Here is a 22,828-nt window from a genome sequence, read left to right on the forward strand (position 1 = left end):
TATTTGCAATGAATGACTGCATGTCCATCACAATGATTTATCTACCCACTGCTTTTCCTCTCCTGACATTAGTCCTGGGTAATATAGCATGGGGATGGGAATGGCAGTAGAAATGGGGGCAAATCTTGATAGATGTAACTTGGGCCCGCCCCAACCTAAAAGTCATTTCATTATCCCTGAGCATATACAAATTATCAATACACCAGTGTGAACTAGAGAGTGAGAAATAAAATAAGGCATTTCCCCTAGTAGTGTACGGCCATGGAGATGTCTCCTCTCCTCAATCAGAGCTCCATGCTCTGGGCCAAATGTGAGACTGTGTTATGACAGGACTTGCACAAATAGCATCCCCTCCAATATTTGGGCCTACAACTCCTGAAACAAGGACCAATATGCCATTGGAAAAGTCAGGAGCATGGAAGCTGACTGTATGTTAGAGGGCACAGACAAGAGGTTCTTGCAACAGAAGATTTAACATCTCTGCAGTGGAAGGCCCTCAACCAAATGCAAGGCACCATAAGTTAAAGAAAATAAAACACATCACATCAGCTAATAATTTGAAAAATGTGACCATTTTATTGGCATCAACATTAGTCACTCATATTTTAGTACGAGTGTGTTTTGGCATTCACAATTAACTAGGACAGGATATTTATTTATTTATTTATTTATTTATTTAGGTCTTTTTTATACCGACACTCATGATACCAATCATATCGTATCGGTTTACAATAAACAGTGGTGCAATAACATTAAAATTAACAACTTCGTGAACAATAGGCTAGGAGAGAGGGAGAGAGTGAAAAGTTACAATAAACAGGGGTACTTGAACTGGGAGGAGGAAAAGCCAGAGTAGTGTCTAGCATAGAAATAGGTAGTATTTAGTCTCAGAAATAAATAATATACAGATATATACATAAGGCTATAATAGACTCTAGTATTCAGGACTGAATGTAATCCACTATACATGGTATCCTATACCTAGTTGTAGCAGTAGGGGATGTCATAGATCGGGGAAGGCTTGTAGAAATAGCCATGTCTTGAGTTTCTTTCTGAAAGTTTGTGTGCAAGGTTCCTGTCTAAGGTCTGTGGGCATGTTGTTCCAGATGGTTGGTGCTGCTGCCGAGAAGGCTCGATCTTTAGTGGATGAAAGGTGTGTGAATTTGGCTGGGGGGGTGTAGCGTACCTTTGTATGCTTCTCTGATGGGTCTGGTAGAGAAGTGCAGCGTGAGAGGGTTGTGTAAGTCGATGGGTGTACTGTTGTATATAGCTTTATGGATGATGGTGAGACATTTGTGTAGAATTCTGAAGTTTACTGGGAGCCAATGTAGGTTTTTCAGGATAGGTGTGATGTGGTCTCTTCTATTGGAGTTTGTTAAAATTCTGGCAGCCGAGTTTTGTAGCATCTGTAGTGGTTTGGTGGAAGAGGCGGGGAGGCCTAGCAGAATGGAATTGCAGTAATCCAATTTGGAGAATATAATGGCCTGGAGTACCGATCTGAAGTCTTGAAAATACAGTAGTGGTTTGAGTCTTTTTAATACCTGCAGCTTGAAGAAGCAGTCTTTGGTTGTGTTGGTGATGAACTTTTTTAGATTTAGTTGGTTATCGATTATAACTCCTAGGTCTCTTGCTTGGTTGACCAGGGTGTTGTTGTGACTTGTGAGTAGGCTATCTTTGTGGTTGAGGGATATAAGGAGCATTTCTGTCTTGGACGTGTTGAGTACAAGGTTTAAGGTAGTCAGGAGGTCATTGATTTCTTTGAGGCAGTTGTTCCAAAATTTCAGTGTTTTTGTAAGGGATTCGGTTATAGGGATCAGGATTTGGACATCGTCGGCGTAGAGATAGTGTTTGAGTTTAAGATTCGTAAGCAGCTGGCAAAGGGGGAGAAGGTATAGGTTGAATAGTGTAGGAGACAGAGAAGAGCCCTGAGGAACACCTCTTGTAGTGTTGATGAGCGGAGATTCCTTGTTGTTGATCTTTACTTTGTAACCTCTGTTCGTGAGAAAAGAGTCGAACCATTTGAAAGCTGTACCTGTTATCCCGATGTCCGAAAGTCGTTTTAGAAGGGTGGTATGGTTCACCGTGTCGAATGCTGCTGAGATGTCGAGTAGTATTAGCAGGAAGGAGTGTCCGGAGTCCATACCCATGAGGAGATGGTCTGTGAGGGAGATGAGGAGTGATTCGGTGTTTAGAGCTTTGCGAAATCCATATTGAGATGAATGGAGAATGTTGTGATCTTCCAAGTATTCTGATAATTGGGTGTTAACTATTTTTTCCATGATCTTTGCTAGAAAAGGTAGATTGGAAATAGGCCGGAAGTTGTTGGGTTCTCTAGGGTCTAGATTTGCTTTCTTAAGAAGGGGTTTGAGGGTGGCAATTTTTAGGACGTCCGGAAAGATTCCTTGTGATAGTGAGCAGTTTATGATGTCAGCTAGGTATTTGGAGATGCAGTCTGGCACCGATAGAAGGAGCTTGGTTGGGATTTGGTCCAGTGGGTGGTATGAAGGTTTCATTTTCTTTAAAATTGATCCGATTTCCAGGGAGGAGGTGGGTTCAAATGACTCCAGAGAGGGTCCGGAGTTTGAGGTGGGGGGGCTGGGGATGTGAGAGGAGGAAGAATTGATGGGCAGGCCTTTTAGTAAGTTAGAGATTTTGTTGTGGAAAAAAATTGCCAATTCATTTGCCTTTGTTTGTGCCAGTTCATCTGGGATGCAAGGGGTGGTGGTTTTAGTGAGCTCTGTTACATAGGAGAAAAGAGCCTTGGGATCAAAGACGAGGTCATGGATTCTGTGGCCGTAGAAATCTTTTTTTGCTCGGTGCGTGGCGTTTCTGTAAATGTGTAAGGTCGATTTGTAAGCGTTTAGTGTGCTCGGGCATGGGGTCTTACGCCATTTGTTTTCTCTTTGTCTGAGGTTTCGCTTAAGCTCTCTGAGTTCGTCGGAGAACCATGGTTGTTTCCTGTTAGGCGTCTGTTTACTTCTTCTGGTTGCCTGCGGGCAAACTCTGTTCGCTATTGATTCTGTGATACTAATCCAAGAGCAGAGTGCTGAGTTGGGGTCAGAGACTTCTATATTGTGGAGTTCCTTTGTTAGGAGCTCGCTGAGGACTTCTGAGGAGCAGGATCTCCTGTATTGAATTGTTGATTGGGTGGGTTGAGTTTTGTGGTATTCCTTGCTTGTGAGGGAGACAGTAATCAGGGAGTGGTCGGACCAGGGAACTGGAGTGCATTCCGGGGGGTAGAAGGAGAAAAATTGGAGTTGATGAAGATCAGGTCAAGAATATGCCCCGCTTTGTGGGTGGGATTGTTGATGATTTGTGTGAAGCCCATCGCCTTGAGAGAGGTTAGGAATGCTTCACAGTTGGGAGAGTGCGGGGTTGAATCGACATGGAGGTTGAAATCCCCTAATATCAATGCGGGGGCATCTAGGTTGATGTGTTTGGCTATGGTTTCAATTATGGGAGATGCATCTGAGTCTAGTAGACCAGGTGGGGCGTATGTAAGGAGGATTTGCAGGTGTTCAGATTTAAACAGGCCTAGTTCTAGTTTAGGGGCTGACTTAATTGGTTGGAGGGTAAGTTTAAGTTCCTTTTTGGCTGCTAGGAGCAATCCGCCGCCTCTTTTTTTCTGTCTGGGAAGAGAGAAGATATCATATTGATGAGTGGGTAGTTGGTTAACCAGGGCTGCATCTGTTGGTTTAAGCCAGGTTTCTGTTATGGCGCAGATGTCTGGGTTTGCATCGAGGAGGTAGTCATTTAGAATGTGTGATTTTTTTGTGATTGATTGAGCGTTAAAAAGGGATACTGAGATTAGTGCGAGACCCAGTAGTTGGGTTAAAGGTGAGACCAGGATTGGTATAAGGGATCTGGTGGTGCGTGTCCGGAGAAGTGTGAGCGGTATTTCCCTGGTAATGTTGTTGTGGTGGAGGATGGGAATTGGGTATCCTTGAGTCATGTTCTGTTTGTGTTCAGGAAGGGTGTTTGATGAAGTGTCTGATGATTAAGGGGGGTGAATAATAGGTGGATGTCAGTTAGTTTGTGATATCTATCAGTTTGTAGAATGAGTCCGTTGAGTGCTGGTCCGTGGAGTGAGTCCGTTGAGTGCTGGTCCGTGGAGTGAGTCTGAGTGCTGGTCCGTGGAGTGAGTGAGTGCTGGTCCGTGGAGTGAGTCCGTTGAGTGCTGGTCCGTGGAGTGAGTCTGAGTGCTGGTCTGTGGAGTGAGTCCGTTGAGTGCTGGTCCGTGGAGTGAGTCTGAGTGCTGGTCTGTGGAGTGAGTCCGTTGAGTGCTGGTCCGTGGAGTGAGTCTGAGTGCTGGTCTGTGGAGTGAGTCCGTTGAGTGCTGGTCCGTGGAGTGAGTCTGAGTGCTGGTCCGTGGAGTGATTCCGTTGAGTGCTGGTCTGTAGCGTGTTGATCAGCTGGGTGAAAGGAGCATGGATGAATGAGTGCAGAATGGTTGTTTAATGGTGAGGTATGGCGTGGCAGAGTCTGGGTGCAAGGCTGTGCTGGCTTTGAAAAGAAAGGTGCCTTGCTTGGTGTTACTCCGGCGCGCACAAAGGGGCAGGCCCCTTTGTTGCGCTCCTTCGTGCGCGCGCCTAGCGTCGCGCGACGCCTAGCAGCGTTGAGCCCTTTAAAGGGCTCCGGTCGCCTGTCTGACGTCGGCTTGGGGGCGGGCTTACCGCGGCGTTTTTTCTTTTTTTTTAAGTCGGTTTCGATTCCTGCCGGCTCGGGGATTCCGGCACGTGTGGCCTCTCTCCCTACCTCGGGTCCACCTCCCCTGACCCCGACGGGTCAGCGCCGAACGCGCGGGGAGGGCCGACCTGGGATGGCGCTAGCAGGGAGAGCCGGGGTCGAAAGGGCGCGTCTCTCTCCGTCGAGCCCTTTAAAGGGCTCCGGTCGCCTGTCTGACGTCGGCTTGGGGGCGGGCTTACCATGGCGTTTTTTCTTTTTTTTAAGTCGGTTTCGATTCCTGCCGGCTCGGGGATTCCGGCGCGTGTGGCCTCTCTCCCTACCTCGGGTCCACCTCCCCTGACCCCGACGGGTCAGCGCCGAACGCGCGGGGAGGGCCGACCTGGGATGGCGCTAGCAGGGAGAGCCGGGGTCGAAAGGGCGCGTCTCTCTCCGTCGAGCCCTTTAAAGGGCTCCGGTCGCCTGTCTGACGTCGGCTTGGGGGCGGGCTTACCGCGGCGTTTTTTCTTTTTTTTTAAGTCGGTTTCGATTCCTGCCGGCTCGGGGATTCCGGCGCGTGTGGCCTCTCTCCCTACCTCGGGTCCACCTCCCCTGACCCAGACGGGTCAGCGCCGAACGCGCGGGGAGGGCCGACCTGGGATTGGGCTAGCAGGGAGAGCCGGGGTCGAAAGAAGACATGCAAATATGACAGAACAGGTTTTGTCTTTGTATGAAACAACAACAAGCAATGTCATAAAGGGCCTATGTAAATAGGAATACAGGCCATCTTATCCTTATATAAAAGGGTGAATACAGGAAGGAGCATACAATGTGGAAGTGGCAACCCAATATATACTTTTCACTGGACAAAGTAAAGCAAGTGCTACAAGTAAAAAAGTCAACAATGATAGGCATTTAGAAAAAGAGTACTGAAGAGGGACAGGCAGCACAACCTCTATTACCCCAAGACAGTCCATGTTGGGAGAGTGCACTAAAGAGGATCAGGCAATCAAGTCAAGAATGGACACAAGAGACAGGTGGCTTGCGACAACAGACAGGAGGCTGATGACTGAAGACGGGAAGCCAATGACTGAAAAAATGAGTCCAAACAACTGAGACTTGAGAGTGGATACTGGAAACCTAAGACTGAAGATCACCTTCTACTGCTGCAAAACTGCATGAATGTCACCTACTAACATTAGACTTCCACTCTCACCAGCATCAGGGAGAGCTCAATGAAGAATAAGACTACATGGCACCGGGAATCTTCAATAGGTAAGGCATCAGTGAAGGATAACAATTATAATAGAGAAAATACTTATGATTAACAGTGAAAAAATGCTTAATTTTAAATATGTGATACAAAATTACAAAAATGCAAAAATTTATATTTTGCTATGCATACAAATTGGTACTACAAACATCGCTAGATTCATTTCCCAGCACATAAAAAATATGATAAAAACAATCACAATCACTCAAATGAATCACATTCACACCTTTCCATAGCATACCATACCACTTACAATAAAAGACTGATTTGATTTACTACAATATGTAATATCAAATTTGATCAATGTCCTCTTCTTCAAAAACTTTATAGGATCTTATCAACTTCTTCTCAAATACTGTATCAGATTCAAAGAGTTGAAAAGAAATTTCTACAGGTAGTCCAAAATCCTCAGTGTATTTACTTTTCCTTTCTTATATTCCTGACAAAGAATTCTTCATTTCACCCTATTAACAGAGGGCTCTGGTAGCTGCATGTCCCTTCGGCCATGGCCTCTGGCTCATCCTGACAGCCAAGGACTGCTTCGTGGTGCAGTTGATGTCATCATAGGTGATGAGACCAGACTTGGGGCTGCCTGCTGAAAGGACTGGAGATCTGTATAAGAGTAGTATTAATATTATTGAGTGTTGTTGCCATGATGTTAATGCCTTGTGAAATGGTGACGGTCTGTTCTCTTATGGCATGTGTCTGCAATGTCTGGGCCAGCCTCAGTCAAATCAGCTCTCCTCGGATGTTTCTCATATGAACTGTCTGCTATCTTTCCAGCCTGTCTAGCAATCCATATAGGGTTGCTAGATCAGGTGCCTGCTATGCTCCTGCTTCTGATGGTGGCGGCACCTGTTCGCCCCTCCTGATACTCCTTCCAGAATTAGTGTTGCAGGAAGGTCCATGGATGGCTGAGAGATGTCTCTGGCATGCTAGTTCATTCAGTGGCTGCTGGGTCTCCATATCCCACTAAAGGCAAGTGTCCTGCACCTGTGGATCCTACCCAGGAGCAGGAGGATGCTCAGGTATAGATTTTGCCTCCTCTGCAGCATGTTCTTCATCCTACTCTGGATGTTCCTGTTCTACCTCTTCCTGCTAGGTACTTGGTCCTGGGGCCTAAGTGCTGGTACCTATGAAATTACAAGTGCCTCGTATAATTACTTCAAAATCATCTTTTTCCATAAGATTTCCACATTCTAAGCTACAAATGTGATAATCTTATGAAAAAATTATTGTCAGATGTCCCAACTATTCCTGTTTTTATTTTTTAAACTTACACCCAGACACTGCTTAGACAAGGCAGTTACTCAAACCTTAGCCTCAGAACAAGAAAGAGGCTTGTGAGGGAAGCCATAGAGAAGCCAGCAATCACTTTGAAGGTGCTACAAAGTTCAGTGGCTGAGACTGAAGTGGAGGTGCACCAGTCAACCATATCAAGAGCTCTGCATACAACTGGCCTACATGGGAAGGTGGCTAGAAAGAAGCCATTACTGATTCTGTGGAAACTAGAGCAAAATTTGAGGATTTAAAATGTAGGACTAATAAAGTAGAACAGGCAGTAGCAAATTTGAACCCATTAGTAAATAATTTGCAGGCTACCAGTATATTATCCGTGTAAGAGTTAAAATTCCAGACACTTTATGCAACATAGTTTTTGTGCCTTATTGTGAACCGTTGTGATGGCTCCCGCTTAACGACGGTATAGAAAAGATTTAAAATAAAATAAATAAATAAATACATGTCCTCTCCAGGTCAAATTCCTCTGGCAGGTCCTCACACCAGGCCCCATGCACTGCATCAGCTGCTCTTCCATCGAGGTCAAGACTATGGAGCACGGCGTTCCTCTTCCAGTCTCCCTTGCGCACTTCCTCCTGGCTTGCTACTATTGCGTTCAATCAGGCCTTCAAGTCTCGAAAGCGGTGTAACCTGCTCATTGGTTTTCCTCACACCAGAAAGCCTGTGAGGGAGTCAGTTGGACCGTTAGATGATCGAGGGGTTAAAGGGGCACTTAGAGAAGATAAGGCCATCGCAGAAAGATTAAATGATTTCTTTGCTTCGGTGTTTACTGAAGAGGATGTTGGGGAGGTACCCGTACTGGAGAAGATTGTCATGGGTAATGATTCAGATGGACTGAATCAAATCATGGTGAACCTAGAAGATGTGGTAGACCTGATTGACAAACTAAAAAGTAGTAAATCACCTGGACCGGATGGTATACACCCCAGAGTTCTGAAGGAACTAAAAAATGAAATTTCAGACCTATTAGTAAACATTTGTAACCCATCATTAAAATCATCCATTGTACCTGAAGACTGGAGGATAGCAAATGTAACCCCATATTTAAAAAGGGCTCCAGGGGCGATCCGGGAAACTACAGACCGGTTAGCCTGACTTCAGTGCCAGGAAAAATAGTGGAAAGTGTTCTAAACATCAAAATCACAGAACATATAGAAAGACATGGTTTAAACGAACAAAGTCAGCATGGCTTTACCCAAGGCAAGTCTTGCCTCACAAATCTGCTTCACTTTTTTGAAGGAGTTAATAAACATGTGGATAAAGGTGAACCGGTAGATGTAGTATACTTGGATATTCAGAAGGCGTTTGACAAAGTTCCTCATGAGAGGCTTCTAGGAAAAGTAAAAAGTCATGGGATAGGTGGCGATGTCCTTTCGTGGATTCCTGGCTAAAAGACAGGAAACAGAGAATAGGATTAAATGGACAATTTTCTCAGTGGAAGGGAGTGGACAGTGGAGTGCCTCAGGGATCTGTATTGGGACCCTTACTTTTCAATATATTTATAAATGATCTGGAAAGAAATACGACGAGTGAGATAATCAAATTTGCAGATGATACAAAATTGTTCAGAGTAGTTAATTCACAAGCAGATTGTGATAAATTGCAGGAAGACCTTGTGAGACTGGAAAATTGGGCATCAAAATGGAAGATGAAATTTAATGTGGATAAGTGCAAAGTGTTGCATATAGGGAAAAATAATCCATGCTATAGTTACACAATGTTAGGTTCCATATTAGGTGCTACAACCCAAGAAAGAGATCTAGGCGTCATAGTGGATAACACATTGAAATCATCGGTTCAGTGTGCTGTCGCAGTCAAAAAAGCAAACAGAATGTTAGGAATTATTAGAAAGGGAATGGTGAATAAAATAGAAAATGTCAAAATGCCTCTGTATCGCTCCATGGTGAGACCGCAACTTGAATACTGTGTACAATTCTGGTCGCCGCATCTCAAAAAAGATATAATTGCGATGGAGAAGGTACAGAGAGAGGCTACCAAAATGATAAGCGGGATGGAAAAGCTCCCCTATGAGGAAAGACTAAAGAGGTTAGGACTTTTCAGCTTGGAGAAGATACGGCTGAGGGGGATATGATAGAGGTGTTTAAAATCATGAGAGGTCTAGAACAGGTAGATGTGAATCGGTTATTTACTCTTTCGGATAATAGAAAGACTAGTGGGCACTCCATGAAGTTAGCATGTGGCACATTTAACAATAATCGGAGAAAGTTCTTTTTCACTCAACGCACAATTAAACTCTGGAATTTGTTGCCAGAGGATGTGGTTAGTGCAGTTAGTATAGCTGTGTTTAAAAAAGGATTGGATAAATTCTTGGAGAAGTCCATTACCTGCAATTAATTAAGTTGATTTAGAAAATAGCCACAGCTATTACTAGCTTCGGTAACATGGAATAGACTTAGTTTTTGGGTACTTGCCAGGTTCTTATGGCCTGGATTGGCCACTGTTGGAAACAGGATGCTGGACTTGATGGACCCTTGGTCTGACCCAGTATGGCAATTTCTTATGTTCTTATCTCAGTCGGTATCCCTGCAATCTTCACTTAAGATAAGCCCCTCTTGGCTCGCAGGCCACCACACCCTCCAGGATGTCACCCTGTGCAAATGCATGGCTTGCACAATGGATTGCACTAGCCCTGACTTCATTTTTCCAGTACATTGTCTAAGACAGTTGATGAAGCAGTTCCTTTTTACAACATAATACCCTCTTCTGCTTTAGACACTCTTGTCTCTCCACTTACCCATCCTGTAAGGCACAACCAAACCCCTAGAATTCTCTTTCTGCATTCCTGTGTCTGTTCTGCAGTATATCTCTTGCTCAAATTCTGTGCCCATGCAAAAAGTCACTACACCCGTATAACTCCTCTTCTTAAGTCACTACGCTGGCTCCCTTTTCCCCCATACAATTCAAACTCCTCTTACTCACCTACAAGAGCTTTCATTCTGCAGCTCCTCACTACCTCTCCTCTGTTACCTGTCTCTCTACATCCCTCCTCATGCACGCTGCTAATCAGGCAAATCTATCTATGCTCATCTCCTCTGCTGCCATTTCACACCTCTGAGCTTTCCAACTGTCCGCACCATATGCTTGGAATAAGCTACCTGAGTTGGTCCGTCAGGCTCCCTCTCTTGCCTTATTTAAATCCCATCTAAAAATCCACCTTTTTGAGGCTGTTCTTAAATCTTAGGCTCTGATTTTCCCTCTTATTTCCTCATTAATATTTAAACATTTTCTTAATAAATGATATTCCCTGTACGTTTGTCTTGATTAGATAGTAAGCTGTACTGAGGAGGAACCATCTCTTATATGCCCTTTTACAACATTGTGTAGGTGAAGTAATGCCACAGAAGTGGTAAGTAATAGTACTAGAGCATAAGCATAAAATCATTCAAAGGAACATCTCAAAAAACAATGACAGGGTATCAGAAAATATTAATCAACTTTAAACTGAACAGGGTCAGAGCAGAATTCTGGATTCTCTACTGTGATCCAATACTAGAATAAGCAATACAGCTCAGTTAATGAAAACCACAGAAATAATTGCTAAATTTTTATTGTATTGCTTTATTTTTCATTATGCCAATGATCCTGTAACTTTGCTTCGCCTTACCTTATTGATCAATAGTTTCTGCTCGTTATCTCATATAATTCCTTGTTTTGCATATAGTTACAGTTACTGTTCCTTGTCTCATATAGTTATTGTTACTGTTCCATGTAAAGGCTTTGCCTAAAAGTTCATAGTTATTTGTAAACCGATACGATGTGCAAACGGATGTCGGTATATAAAAGAAATTCTAAATAAATAAATAAATAAATAAATAAATAAATAAATAAAATCAGGAAAAAGCAGCTGAGAGAGATGGGGGACAATATTCAAAATGTTTTGTCTGGCTAAGTTCAAGACTTAGCTGGACAAAGCCAGGGGTTTAAATATGTCCCCTTGCTGTCTGGATAAAACTTACCAGATAAAAAGAGGCAATTGTATTGCAGGGCTTAAACGTAGCCTGATATCACTGAATGTAAATGCTGTACAGTTATGTTTGGGTAAATCTGGCCCTGTTCAGAACAGGTCTGAAGCTATGCAAGTATCTGAATCCAGATAACTGGCTAATTTCTATCTAATATTGGAAGGTTTATTTACTTATTTTAGGAATCTTAAGGTAACGTCTTTGTTTTAAAATGTAATAGCATTATGATGTCTTTCAACAGCTAATTTATTTTTGTGCTTCATCTCGTTTAGTATTTTTAGCTGTTATTTCTTTTTTTTATCAATCTATTGTATTTCCATGTTACATTATTACTGTACACCGTTGTGAAGGCCCCGGCTGATGTGACGGTTTAGAAAAATAATAAACTATAAACGATATGGCTGGTTAAGTACTGAAAAACAAAAATCCATGCAGGCTTGTAAATCCGATCACTCATTTCCCCCCATCCCACCTCACTAAAAAATTAAATCTGATGTAGGTCATAGTGCACACCCCTCCTCCCTCAAGAACCATAAAACATTAAAAGAAACTTACAGGCCTATCATCTCGAGGATCCCACCCCCCACCCCCCGCTGGATTCTGCAAACATTTGTGGCATCCGGGACCCCTTCTAATGCCCGACCTGAGCCTCCCAGCCCTAGCCGGCAGCTGCCGGGAGCAGCAGGATTGCAGCGAGGGGCTTTGAGGAGTGCTAGGTGGGGGCAGATGGGGATCAGGAGGGGGCCTGGAAGCCACACACATATATATATTTCAGATTAACAAAAATAATGATTCCCAGTGATCATGATATCAAAAATACCAGCTTAGAAATAAAGACCCACCAGTAATCTCAAGGGACCCTGTCATTTCAGGGTTTTAGATGTGGCCAAGTTAAATAAAGCATGAGCAGGGCTAATCTGGCTCTCCAGACCTTCATGAGCTAACATTCAGAACGTTTCTGCCAGTTTTAATGTTTAACTTGGCTATTGAGAGAGCGCACAGCCAGAGTTGCTGCCTCTTCTGCCCTGACGTGTTTTGTATTTGTGAAAGGTTTTGGTGAGATGTGAAAGACACTTTTTCCTTACTCTGCATGTTTGCGATCTTGGTGCAATCACCAGCCTGCAGAAACAACCTTTGTAAAATGCCCTGTACATGCCAGCGACTCGACATTAACCCCGCTTACACCTTGCTCTTCCCAGCTATGTCAACGGTGGGCGGGAATTCAGAAGGTTCTCCCTGTGCATTTCCTTTCACCTTCCTTGGTAACAAATACGACTCCTGCACCAGTGCTGGAAGAAGTGACGGGAAGATGTGGTGTGCTACGTCTAGCAGCTACGATGATGACCGCAAATGGGGGTTCTGCCCAGATCAAGGTACAGTGTTGCGCATTTGCGTGAAATGCTTCGACTTTAAAACCCGGAAACCTTCTTATAAATTCTGCATCCTTCTGGGTGCTATGGATTTAACTTCCCTGCTACTTTCTGCTGATCGTATCCATGAACTACTCCAGTGGTTCAAGGCATCCAAACGAGCTCAGCAGGGGTATGGCAATAGCTATGAAGGCAATGATATTTTAAAAGGTTTTTTTCCCCTGGAAAAGGGAGAGGGTAGAGCACTATATTTTTAGTGCTATACACTTGTGAAAACCATTTCAATCTAGCCAACTGGGTTGAGAAATAAATTTTAATATACGAATGTGATTCAGTTATTTATACCCAATCAAGTCAATATTCACAGTCATTTCTCCAGCTAAGTTTGGACTTAGCCAGACAAATGGCAGGATTTGAAAATTCCACTGTGCTTACCATCCTCAAGTTTGCCAGATACATTTTATTCCGCTAAAATGTTATTCAGCAAACTCGAGGGGAGGGCAGGGGCAGAGTTGGCTATCTGACTAAGGGGCTGATGCAATATGGTGCGCTGATGCAATATGGTGCGCCTATTCAACGCGTGTCTAACGCGGAGTGAATGTAATAGCGCTCTTCACATGCAAATGCACGTAAATGAGGCTATTAGGCATTCACTCCCGATGCAAAAAGAAAAATGTGCATCTCCAACGCAGACGTTAGTAGATATGCACATCAAAAAAATAAGAAAAATAAAAGAAAAAAAAATTAACGATCGGGCCCATCACAAACACTGACGCCAAGAAAGCCTGCAACTCACCAATGCGCCTCTGCCCCACCCTTCCCCCCATCGCCTGCCCTCTCACCCCTCATGCTTCTCTGGTGTGTGGGGTTGATTGCTGTGAGAGGGCATGCGATGGGGTGAAGGGTGGGGCAGAGGCGCGTTTGTGAGTTGCATGCTCTCTTGGTGTGGGGAGTTCTTGGGCTAAGGCATGGAGCAGCAGTTACTACCATGGGAAGCTTGCTGGACAGGCTGGATGGACCATCTGACCTTCTTCTGCCATCATTACTATGTTACTACATATACATATAAATATATACACACATACTACACACACATATACACATACACACACACACACACGCACATACATAAACACACACATACACATATACACACATATATATACACACACATACATAAACACATACATAAACACACACATATACACATACACACGCACATACATAAACACACACATAAACATATACACACATATACACATACACACACACATACATACATAAACACGCACATACACATATACACACATATACACATATACTCACACACATACATATATACACATATACACACACATATGCACACATACATATACACACATATACACACACATACACACTTACACACATATACACACTTACACACACACACACACATACATATATACACATATACACACACACACATATACACAGTCGTCCATCTCCTTTCACCTCCCTCTCTATATATCCCCACCACCACACAAACTCATCCCCTCACAACTGCCCACTCTACACATATATCTCATCTACTCCCTACCACCCTCTCCATCCCATCTGAACTAATGCCACACACACACACACACACACACACACACATATACAGGGGAGGGGGAGAGGAGAGTTGAGAGTTCAGGGGAGCAAGCATGCGCACACACACACACACACACACATATACAGGGAGGGGGAGAGGAGAGTTGAGAGTTCAGGTGAGCAAGCATGCGCACACACACATGCATACATACCCCAGCCCCAGCATACTCATTACCACCTGCACCCCCACACTCCATACCCCCATACCCTATACACCTCCTCCTCCATCTCCCAATACGTACACACACCCTCTACCCCACACACCCTACACCAACACTCCAAACCATTCCCCCCTTCCCCACCATTCCCCTCTTCATCCCACCATCACCCCATCTACATCACCATCCATCCCCCCTCCCCACATACACAGGAGGGGGGGAGGGAAAAGTGGAGAGTGTGAGGTGTAAAGAGTGTGCATCGCCCCACATTCCCATATTATTCCCTTACACTATCACCACTCCCAAATAAATAGGGGAGGAAGAGGGAGGGGGAAGGACAAAGTGGAGAGTGCAGGGGGGAAACAGTACCCTTACCCACACATGCACTCCCCACCTACTCCCCCTACCAAACCTATCCACACTCCACCATGCCTTCCCCCTGCACCCCTCCCCCCCACACACCTCCCCCCCATTTGCTCACCCCCACAGAGTAAGTACAAGACACCCACACTACTACAGCGTCTTGAACACACACAGGTATTGAAGTATTTGAAATTGGCATCCTCTTTTAGGGATTTTCCTTAACATATAGAAGGGGCTGGGATTCTATAGCTCTCTCTCTCTCTTGAATTTTACACATAGGCAGGAATGTATAGTTTAGAAGGAAGAGCCCACGAGCAGGGTTAGCAAGCGAAGCAAGCAGGAGTCCAACCCCTAGTGACATGAAATAAAACTGTAATATTCAATCTATGACTATGATCTATGTTGTATAACCAATTGATTTGTTGTGACTTGCATTTATTTGTTTAGGTTACAGCCTTTTCCTGGTTGCTGCTCATGAGTTTGGCCATGCACTGGGGCTGGAGCATTCAGATGATCCAGGAGCTCTAATGGCCCCAATCTACACCTACACCAAAAACTTCAAGCTCTCACAGGACGATGTGAATGGAATGCAGGAGCTTTATGGTAACATTTCCATATGTTTTCCTCAAAACTACACTAGACCTATGTCTTAACTATAAAGCTAACTCAACGTCTTGCATAGCCCCCTGTAAGCAAGGTTCCCCCTCAGAAGAGATCCGGTCTGTAGGAAGTTATCAATATTGGCCTGAGAAATTCCCTGTCCTCTGCCAGCAGTTGCTTTGCACTCATTTGTGGTTGCACAGTGTAGAGAGAAGACAGCTTGAGAGTTGTGAAAATCTTCCTTAGCTAGGAAACATAGAGAAGTCAGATTCTGATTCTAAATGAGGATTGGTTCACCTTTTCAAATATATGAAAAAGGGGGTATCGGAAACCTAGCCCCACTGCCAGCAGCCCTGGAAACACTGATCTAGAGTGACGTCTTGCCTCAGGGATGAGGAAGGGCCGTATGGAGATAAAGGAGGAGAGCTGGGGCGTGAGAGAGAGGTCAGGGTCCGGGGACATGTTTTCTTATAGCAGCACTACACTACCTGAATTGTAATTCGATATGGAAAATGAGTAATTAAATCTAAAATCAAAATCCAAACTTGGTGAGCAAGGCTTATTGTGAGGGGACTGATTAGCAGGGACATTTATAGCTAGGGGACTGAGTTGGGGAGTTGTTAGCAGGGGGAACATTTTTTTTTAAACTATTAGGACTTGGTTGATTAGTTAGTGAAAGGAGATCGGGGAGTGCAGGGAGTTTCTGAAAGGCATTCAACCATCTAGCACTGAAAATCAGCACCCTAAAACCAACCGGCTAATTTTTAGATAAACAAAAAACATAATACCCTCCAACTTAGGGGGTCATTTATCAAAATGCACTAAGGCATTAAGGGCTTATCAAATGTGAAAATGCCTTTAACGCATGTGATAGCACTATATCGTATGGTGCGATGCAAATCTGAAAAAGAGGAGGAGTTAGTGGTGGGAGTGGGCTTACCAGTTTGTGAGGTCCTACTGTACAGACATAACACTGATTTTGGCTACACCTTTTTCAGAAGTGTTAAGCTGTGCGACAGCTTCTGTTATGGTAATGTATTAGTGCATTTTGTGATGTCTCCTGAAAGGCCTGTTTTAGGAGAGAGAGAGAGAGAGATCCCTATGGGAGGCCCACCTAGTAACTTGAGGTGAGGTTTGGGTATTAGTGTAGGGGGTTAGGGGCCACTTTGACATTCAACGTGAGACGTACGAACAGAACAGTGCTCTCTTGTGAAGATTTGATGGCCTTCGAAGAGAGGAAACTCACCCAAAGATGAAATTGGTGCAATGTTCTCTCCACCTAGCTTGATGGACTCTCTACCTGGGTAACATCAAGCTAGGTGGAGAGAACATTGCACAAATCTCATCTTTGGGTGAGTTTCCTCTCTCCGAAGGCCATCAAATCTTCACAAGAGAGCACTGTTCTGTTCGTACGTCTCACATTGAATGTCAAAGTGGCCCCTAACCCCCTACACTAATACCTAAACCTCACCTCGAGTTACTAGGTGGGCCTCTCATAGGGATATAAATACCTATCTAGGGTCAGGGCTTTATGGCTAGTCTCTCTCTCTCTTTCTCCCCCCCCCCCCCCCCCCCCAGTCATTGTATGCAGGAAATACAACAGGTCTGGCACATATCACAAAGTGTGAAAACTTTATCACAATTTGCCCTAACTTAGCGCTTCACATAAAACTCGCCCCTTTTGCTATCGCATGCGATACTTATCGCATTTTGATAAATCCAGGCCTAAGTGATACAGTTCAATACCAATCATTAAGAATCCCTAACTATATATAGATGGAAGTATAAAATAAAGACCTTCATATACTCAGAGCATAGTTTAGGAGAATTGCACCAGTATTATTTATGATACTGCCTCCTTTATCATGCTCAGAGTAATTGTAATCATTTGTCTCAATGTCTCATTTTTAAAATTTTTCTAAATGCATATAAAAGTTCACTTATCTTCAAAACATTCCATAAAATATGCATCCAGTACCTGACTTCAACACCAGTTAAATGCAACAAAGCTCAGCGTGCCCAACACTGGCCATGTTTTGAAATCTTCCTCAGGTGCGTAACTACCACTGCGCTTTTCATAAAAATGATTAAAGTTCCTGGTAATTATCTATCCATCTGTCTGGGCTGCAAGCTTGCAATCTGGGAAATGCCCAACACCTCACCAACCTCGGCCATGCCAACAGAAAAGGCCTCTGCCCAGGGTGTACTGTTTAAATGTACAATATAGGGAATTTTCCTTTGGGAAAAATTGTTATGCACCTCTTATATTTTTTATATTTGTAGTGCATTTTCTCTGTCTGTTTCAGGGGGGACATCTGAAGGTCCAGGTCCGGGTCCAACATTAGGACCAGTCACTCCAGAACTGTGCACCAAAGATATTGTGTTTGATGGTGTAGCCCAAATTAGAGGAGAAATATTCTTCTTCAAAGACAGGTAAAGAACACAAAGAAAGATAATACTGTTATAGCAATCCTACACAGTGTTACATTTTGACATCAATGTATGCCGATGACCTTCAATTAATCCTACCAATAGAGGACACCATTGAAAAAACAATAAGTTTAGCCATCATGTATCTTGACATAATAAAACTACTGAACCAAATGGAGTTGGTAATTAACATTGATAAAACTGAATTCCTACACCTAGAAAGAAAGAATATGAATATAACGCAAACTCAAATAATACTCAATAGCAACAAAAAAATCAATTTAGCAGAGAAGGCACGCAATATTGGCGTCATAATAGACACAGAGCTAAACCTCAAACAGCACATATCACTAAAGGTTAAAGAAGGCTATGCTAAACTAATGGTACTTAGAAAACTAAAACCACTACTGTCTCTGCCAAACTTTTACACTGTGCTTCAGTCACTAATATTTACTAGCACTGACTACTGCAACGCACTGTTGCTTGGTCTACCTTACACAACAATAAGACCACTGCAAATATTACAAAACTCAGCAGCTTGAATTCTCACTGGCAAAAGTAAAAAAAGACCACGTCACAGATACACTAGCCGATCTACACTGGCTACCCATCGAACAAAGAGTTCAGTTCAAAGCACTTTGCATAATACACAAATTGCTCCATTATGAAAAAGCTGAATGGCTGAACACAGCACTTCGAGTACACGTACCTCACAGAAATTTAAGATAAGCAAACAAAGCTCTCTTAACCATTCCATCAGTAAAAACAGCAAGGCTTACACAGGTCAGGGAATGTGCACTATCACTGGATGGTCCCATGTTATGGAACACTATGCCCCTCTAGCTAAGACTCCAGAGAAATTTTAAACTATTTAAAACAAACCTCAAAACCTAGCTTTTCAAACAGGCCTTTCACAAAGAGAATGGCGCAAATAAGTAAGGAAGAGCAGGAGTAGAGCACCTAACACATAATCTCCAAGTACATACCTGGAAATTATTTTTTATAACACAGATAATCGTAGTCAATAACCCGTAATGCCATGAATGAAGTCATTCATCATTGGAAAATCCATGTCATTAACCAAATAGCTTTTAATCTTTATTTGATATCAGATTCTATTGGCACCCCTTTTGTAAAATTTTGAGCTAATCTCCTCTATATGTGCCGTATTGTAAACCGTTATGATGGTAAATAAGTTAATGACGGTATAGAAAAACTTTTAAATAAATAAATATTTGTATACCACCTTCCTTAGATAAAAGTAAATCTCTTGTAAATCTGGTTAGATATTTGCTAAATTCTGATTAGTATACAGGATTCATTTTTTTATATTATGATAAAAAAAGATGAATTAATTCACCAAGGCTTTCTCCCTTTCTGTTTCTGTGGGAAAAGACCTTAATGAATCAGGCCCTAAGATATAAAGGCTAGAACTGATTGAAGCCTCATACAATTTAAAACATTTTCTGAATTTATTTTGCTAGTATATTTGTACCATTCTACAGGATTGGGCAATTTACCTATATAAACTATAAATAAATAAATTCATACTATCGTCTTCTTTAATATTTTTAATATTAGCATGCATATATACCCAGTACTTCAGTAGAGTGAATTTTAGTTCCCATCATACAGGGACCTGTTTGCTAAGCATGTTACTGTGCTGCTTTACTGCAAAGAAATGATAGCAGGATTCACTACCCTGCAGCGCCTGAGTTCAGCGAATCCTGTGGTAATTTGCCCTGTGCTGCCCTGGCTGGGAAATTCACAAGTTCCTGGCCCTGGCAATGCACAATGGCAATCCCAAGGCTATCATTTTTTTAAAGGAGCTGTGAGGTCTTGTATTTCTCTTTCATTTGTAATTCGAACTTTATATCAGGCCAATGTTAAAGAAGTGCAACTGCCAGAAGGATCATTGAAGCACTGGCTCCCCTACTTGATGCAAATATTGTTTGAGGGCACTGAGTGGGACTCGAGCAATTGCACCATTGGTCTAAAGTTTCATAATTACAAAAGCCAGATAAGGCCACTGAGTAAATGAAATAATTTAAATTAAATCTTATTTCACTTCGCAAGGTCCTTGCCTTTCTGATTCTCTCTCTCTTTGTCTCATCATTTGGGCACCAAATAAGAACCGATTAATGCTGAGTAAATAATGAATGGAAGACAACAGCTGAAGGATCTAAAAAAAATAATTTCTAAATTATTTGACCTTAGCTTTTGAATGTGATGAACTGCTAATTCCTGTTTATGGCCCGTATTATATTGCCTTCGCGTTTGAAGTTTTGCAATATGTGGGGCTACTGCTTTTAAATATTGAATATATTTTATGATAAAAGGTATACATTAATTTCATAACATCTCTTTTAGTACATTCATTTACACTAGCCTCCACTTACAAAGTTCAACATTTTACAAAGAGCTGTAGTGAATAGACTACATGTTTAAAAACAGGAAGTGAAACTGAAATGAGTCATAAACATGCTTTTGTCCCATCCTTATTTGGTTTATTTTAAGTAAAGCATAATGTTCTCTAGGTAACATACATTTCTTAATACTGTGGTAGGGGAGCAGTTGTGCATGAAACCGGCTGTAGGAGGTCAGTCCTTTCTGTGTTCAGTTTTGCTGAGAACAGTAATTTTGAACCTAGTTGGGTAATGCACAGAAACAATTTTCTGTTTGGTTAGATATTTCAGTTCACTTGGCTCAGTAATTAGTTTTGTTTGGTTTGGCTACCAAAATAATGTCCAGGCATTCATTTGTTTTCCATTAAAGCCAGTGGGGGAAGCAATGCATCATATTTTGGGCACCAACACTGGAAGTTTTTTTTAAACAAAGTTTAATAAAACTTGCAAGCAGACAACAGCATCAGAGGGAAGAGAAAGCCAGGACATCAAAAGTAAGCAAAATGGCATCAAGAATGGCAGGAATAGCCTAAAGCACCATGAAAGAGGCAAATCACGAACAGTGGCAAGAATACGCCAAGGCACCATGAGAGGAGCAAGACAGCATCAGCAATGGCATGGACAAGCGAAGACACCACGAGAGTGGCAACCAGTGGTATAAACAGCTGAAAGCACCTAAAAAGCAGGACCAACAGATAGAGAATATCATTCTTCCGGGCAAATCTAGTGGCAATCTCTGGAAGAGGTCTGTAATGGCATCGATGGGGGTAGGAGCCTCACTATGATTAAAAACATCCCAGTGCAATTCCCCTCCCATATGGTAGGTGCAGGAAATGGGACATACAGTAGACTGCCTCCTCATGTGTCCAAATTCTTCAGTCTGAGGCTCAGACCTTGGATAGGTCGGTAGTGTCCCATGGCTTCCTGAGATCAGGCCTTCCCATTGGTTTGCTTACCTCAGATAATTAGCAGGTAATAACCATACGTGCATCGCTTTCTCAGGCTATAAACTAGCACCCTGTATGTTTAAAGGTTGGCCCCGCCCCAGATTGTTCCTTGCCCCCCCCCCCCCAGCCCTCTTACGTGAGCAAATTTATTTGCACACCATTACTTGCACGTGTATGTTTGAGGTTTGTAGAATAGCACTTGTGCAAATATGCACTATTTGTGCATGCACGTGCTCATTTTTACACATGTAACTCTTAAAATTCACCTTTTAGGTTTTATTTTTAGGGTTTTTTTGTATTTTATTTTATGATATTTTACTGTTTTCTTATTTAATATATTTCTTTAAACTCTGTTACCCGCTGTGATTGCTTGGAAGCGGCCAGGAGTTGGAAAACAGCCAAGAGTACAAATAGGAGTCCAAACTCTGGCTGGTTCCACACATAGAAGGAACGAGAGTCTTGCCAGACCTTGAATCCACAAAATCTTGGGTGGGAATTTCATCTAGCTCCTAGATCACTCCTGGCTCCTTAAGACCCTGGAATATCCACCGAGTTGAAGTTTTGCCCTAGTGTTCACCCATTTGTGTTCACATTCTCCATTCTCATGCTGAGACTCTGCCTTTGCCCCTTGCTCTTTCTTGCTCTGCTCTGCCAGCTTGCGTTCCCACTTCATTTCTTCCAGCCATAAGCATTCTTTGCCCATATGGTCCTCTGACTTACATAAAGAGCATTCATGCAGTGTAGCTTCCCCTTTGGCTTTACCCATTCCTCTCACGGGCTCTTCGTTTTTTGCCTTTCTATAAATATACCGGTCTTCCTCGTGCCCATTCATCACACAAAGGGCACAGAAGGACAAAGTATCCATAGCCTCGATTTTGGGTTGTGCCAGTATCTCTGATGTTCCTTTTTTTCTTCAATTTGAGGATCATTTCTGCTTTGGAGATTTACCTTTATCGAAGTGGACTTTACCCTCTAGTTTAGGCTGCAACACTAATCTGATGTCCATCACTTTGCTTCTCTCATAACAACAGCCCCTTGCCAAGTTACTTCTCCTTCCACAGTTAAAGCTCATGGGAGAGACGGTGGCCGGTGGCCTGGGTGCAGAAGACAAGATGACTGCCTCAGAGGGCCATTGCTGAGGTCCTCCAGTCTGTGCAGGCTCTCTTTCTAGCCTCTGTACCATGTGGGACATTAATTGTACCTGGTGGAAGGAAACCGCCACATCTAGTACTTTTCCCAGAGTGAGTCTGGGGTGCTAGATGATGAAAGATTCCACGTCGATCTAAGTGTCATCAGGGATAATATATTGAAATCCTATGCTCAGTGTGTGCCAGAGGCCAAGATAGCAAACAGAATGCTAGGAATTATTAGGAAAGGAATGGAGAATAAAACAGAGAATATCACAAAGCCTCTGTATCGCTCCATGGTGCGGCTGCACCTTGAATATTGTGTGCAGTTCTGGTCACCACATCTCAAAAAAGATAGAGCAGAATTAGAAAACATACAGAAAAGGGTAACCAAAATGATAAAGGGGATGAAATGATTCCCCTGTGAGGAAACACAAGAGGTTTGAGCTCTTCAGCTTGGAGAAGAGACAGCTTAAGGGAAATATGATAGAGGTCTATAAAATAATGTGTGGAGTGGAACAAGTAAACTGTATGTGATGGCGAGTGAAAGACTGATGTGCACAGACCAAGAGAGAGATC

The 22,828-nt window shown here is 43.0% G+C and overlaps 1 protein-coding gene across 1 annotated transcript in view; it reads left to right on the forward strand.

Moving 5' to 3' along the window:
• Positions 1 to 22,828, forward strand: part of MMP2 (matrix metallopeptidase 2) — a 93,223-nt gene that overhangs the window by 44,010 nt on the left and 26,385 nt on the right. The window contains 3 exon segments of the mRNA XM_029608576.1: positions 12,417 to 12,590; positions 15,188 to 15,343; positions 17,647 to 17,773. Of these exon segments, the coding sequence (XP_029464436.1) occupies positions 12,417 to 12,590; positions 15,188 to 15,343; positions 17,647 to 17,773 (457 nt within the window).

Source organism: Rhinatrema bivittatum, chromosome 7 (genome assembly GCF_901001135.1).
Source record: "Rhinatrema bivittatum chromosome 7, aRhiBiv1.1, whole genome shotgun sequence".
Lineage (NCBI taxonomy): Eukaryota > Metazoa > Chordata > Amphibia > Gymnophiona > Rhinatrematidae > Rhinatrema > Rhinatrema bivittatum.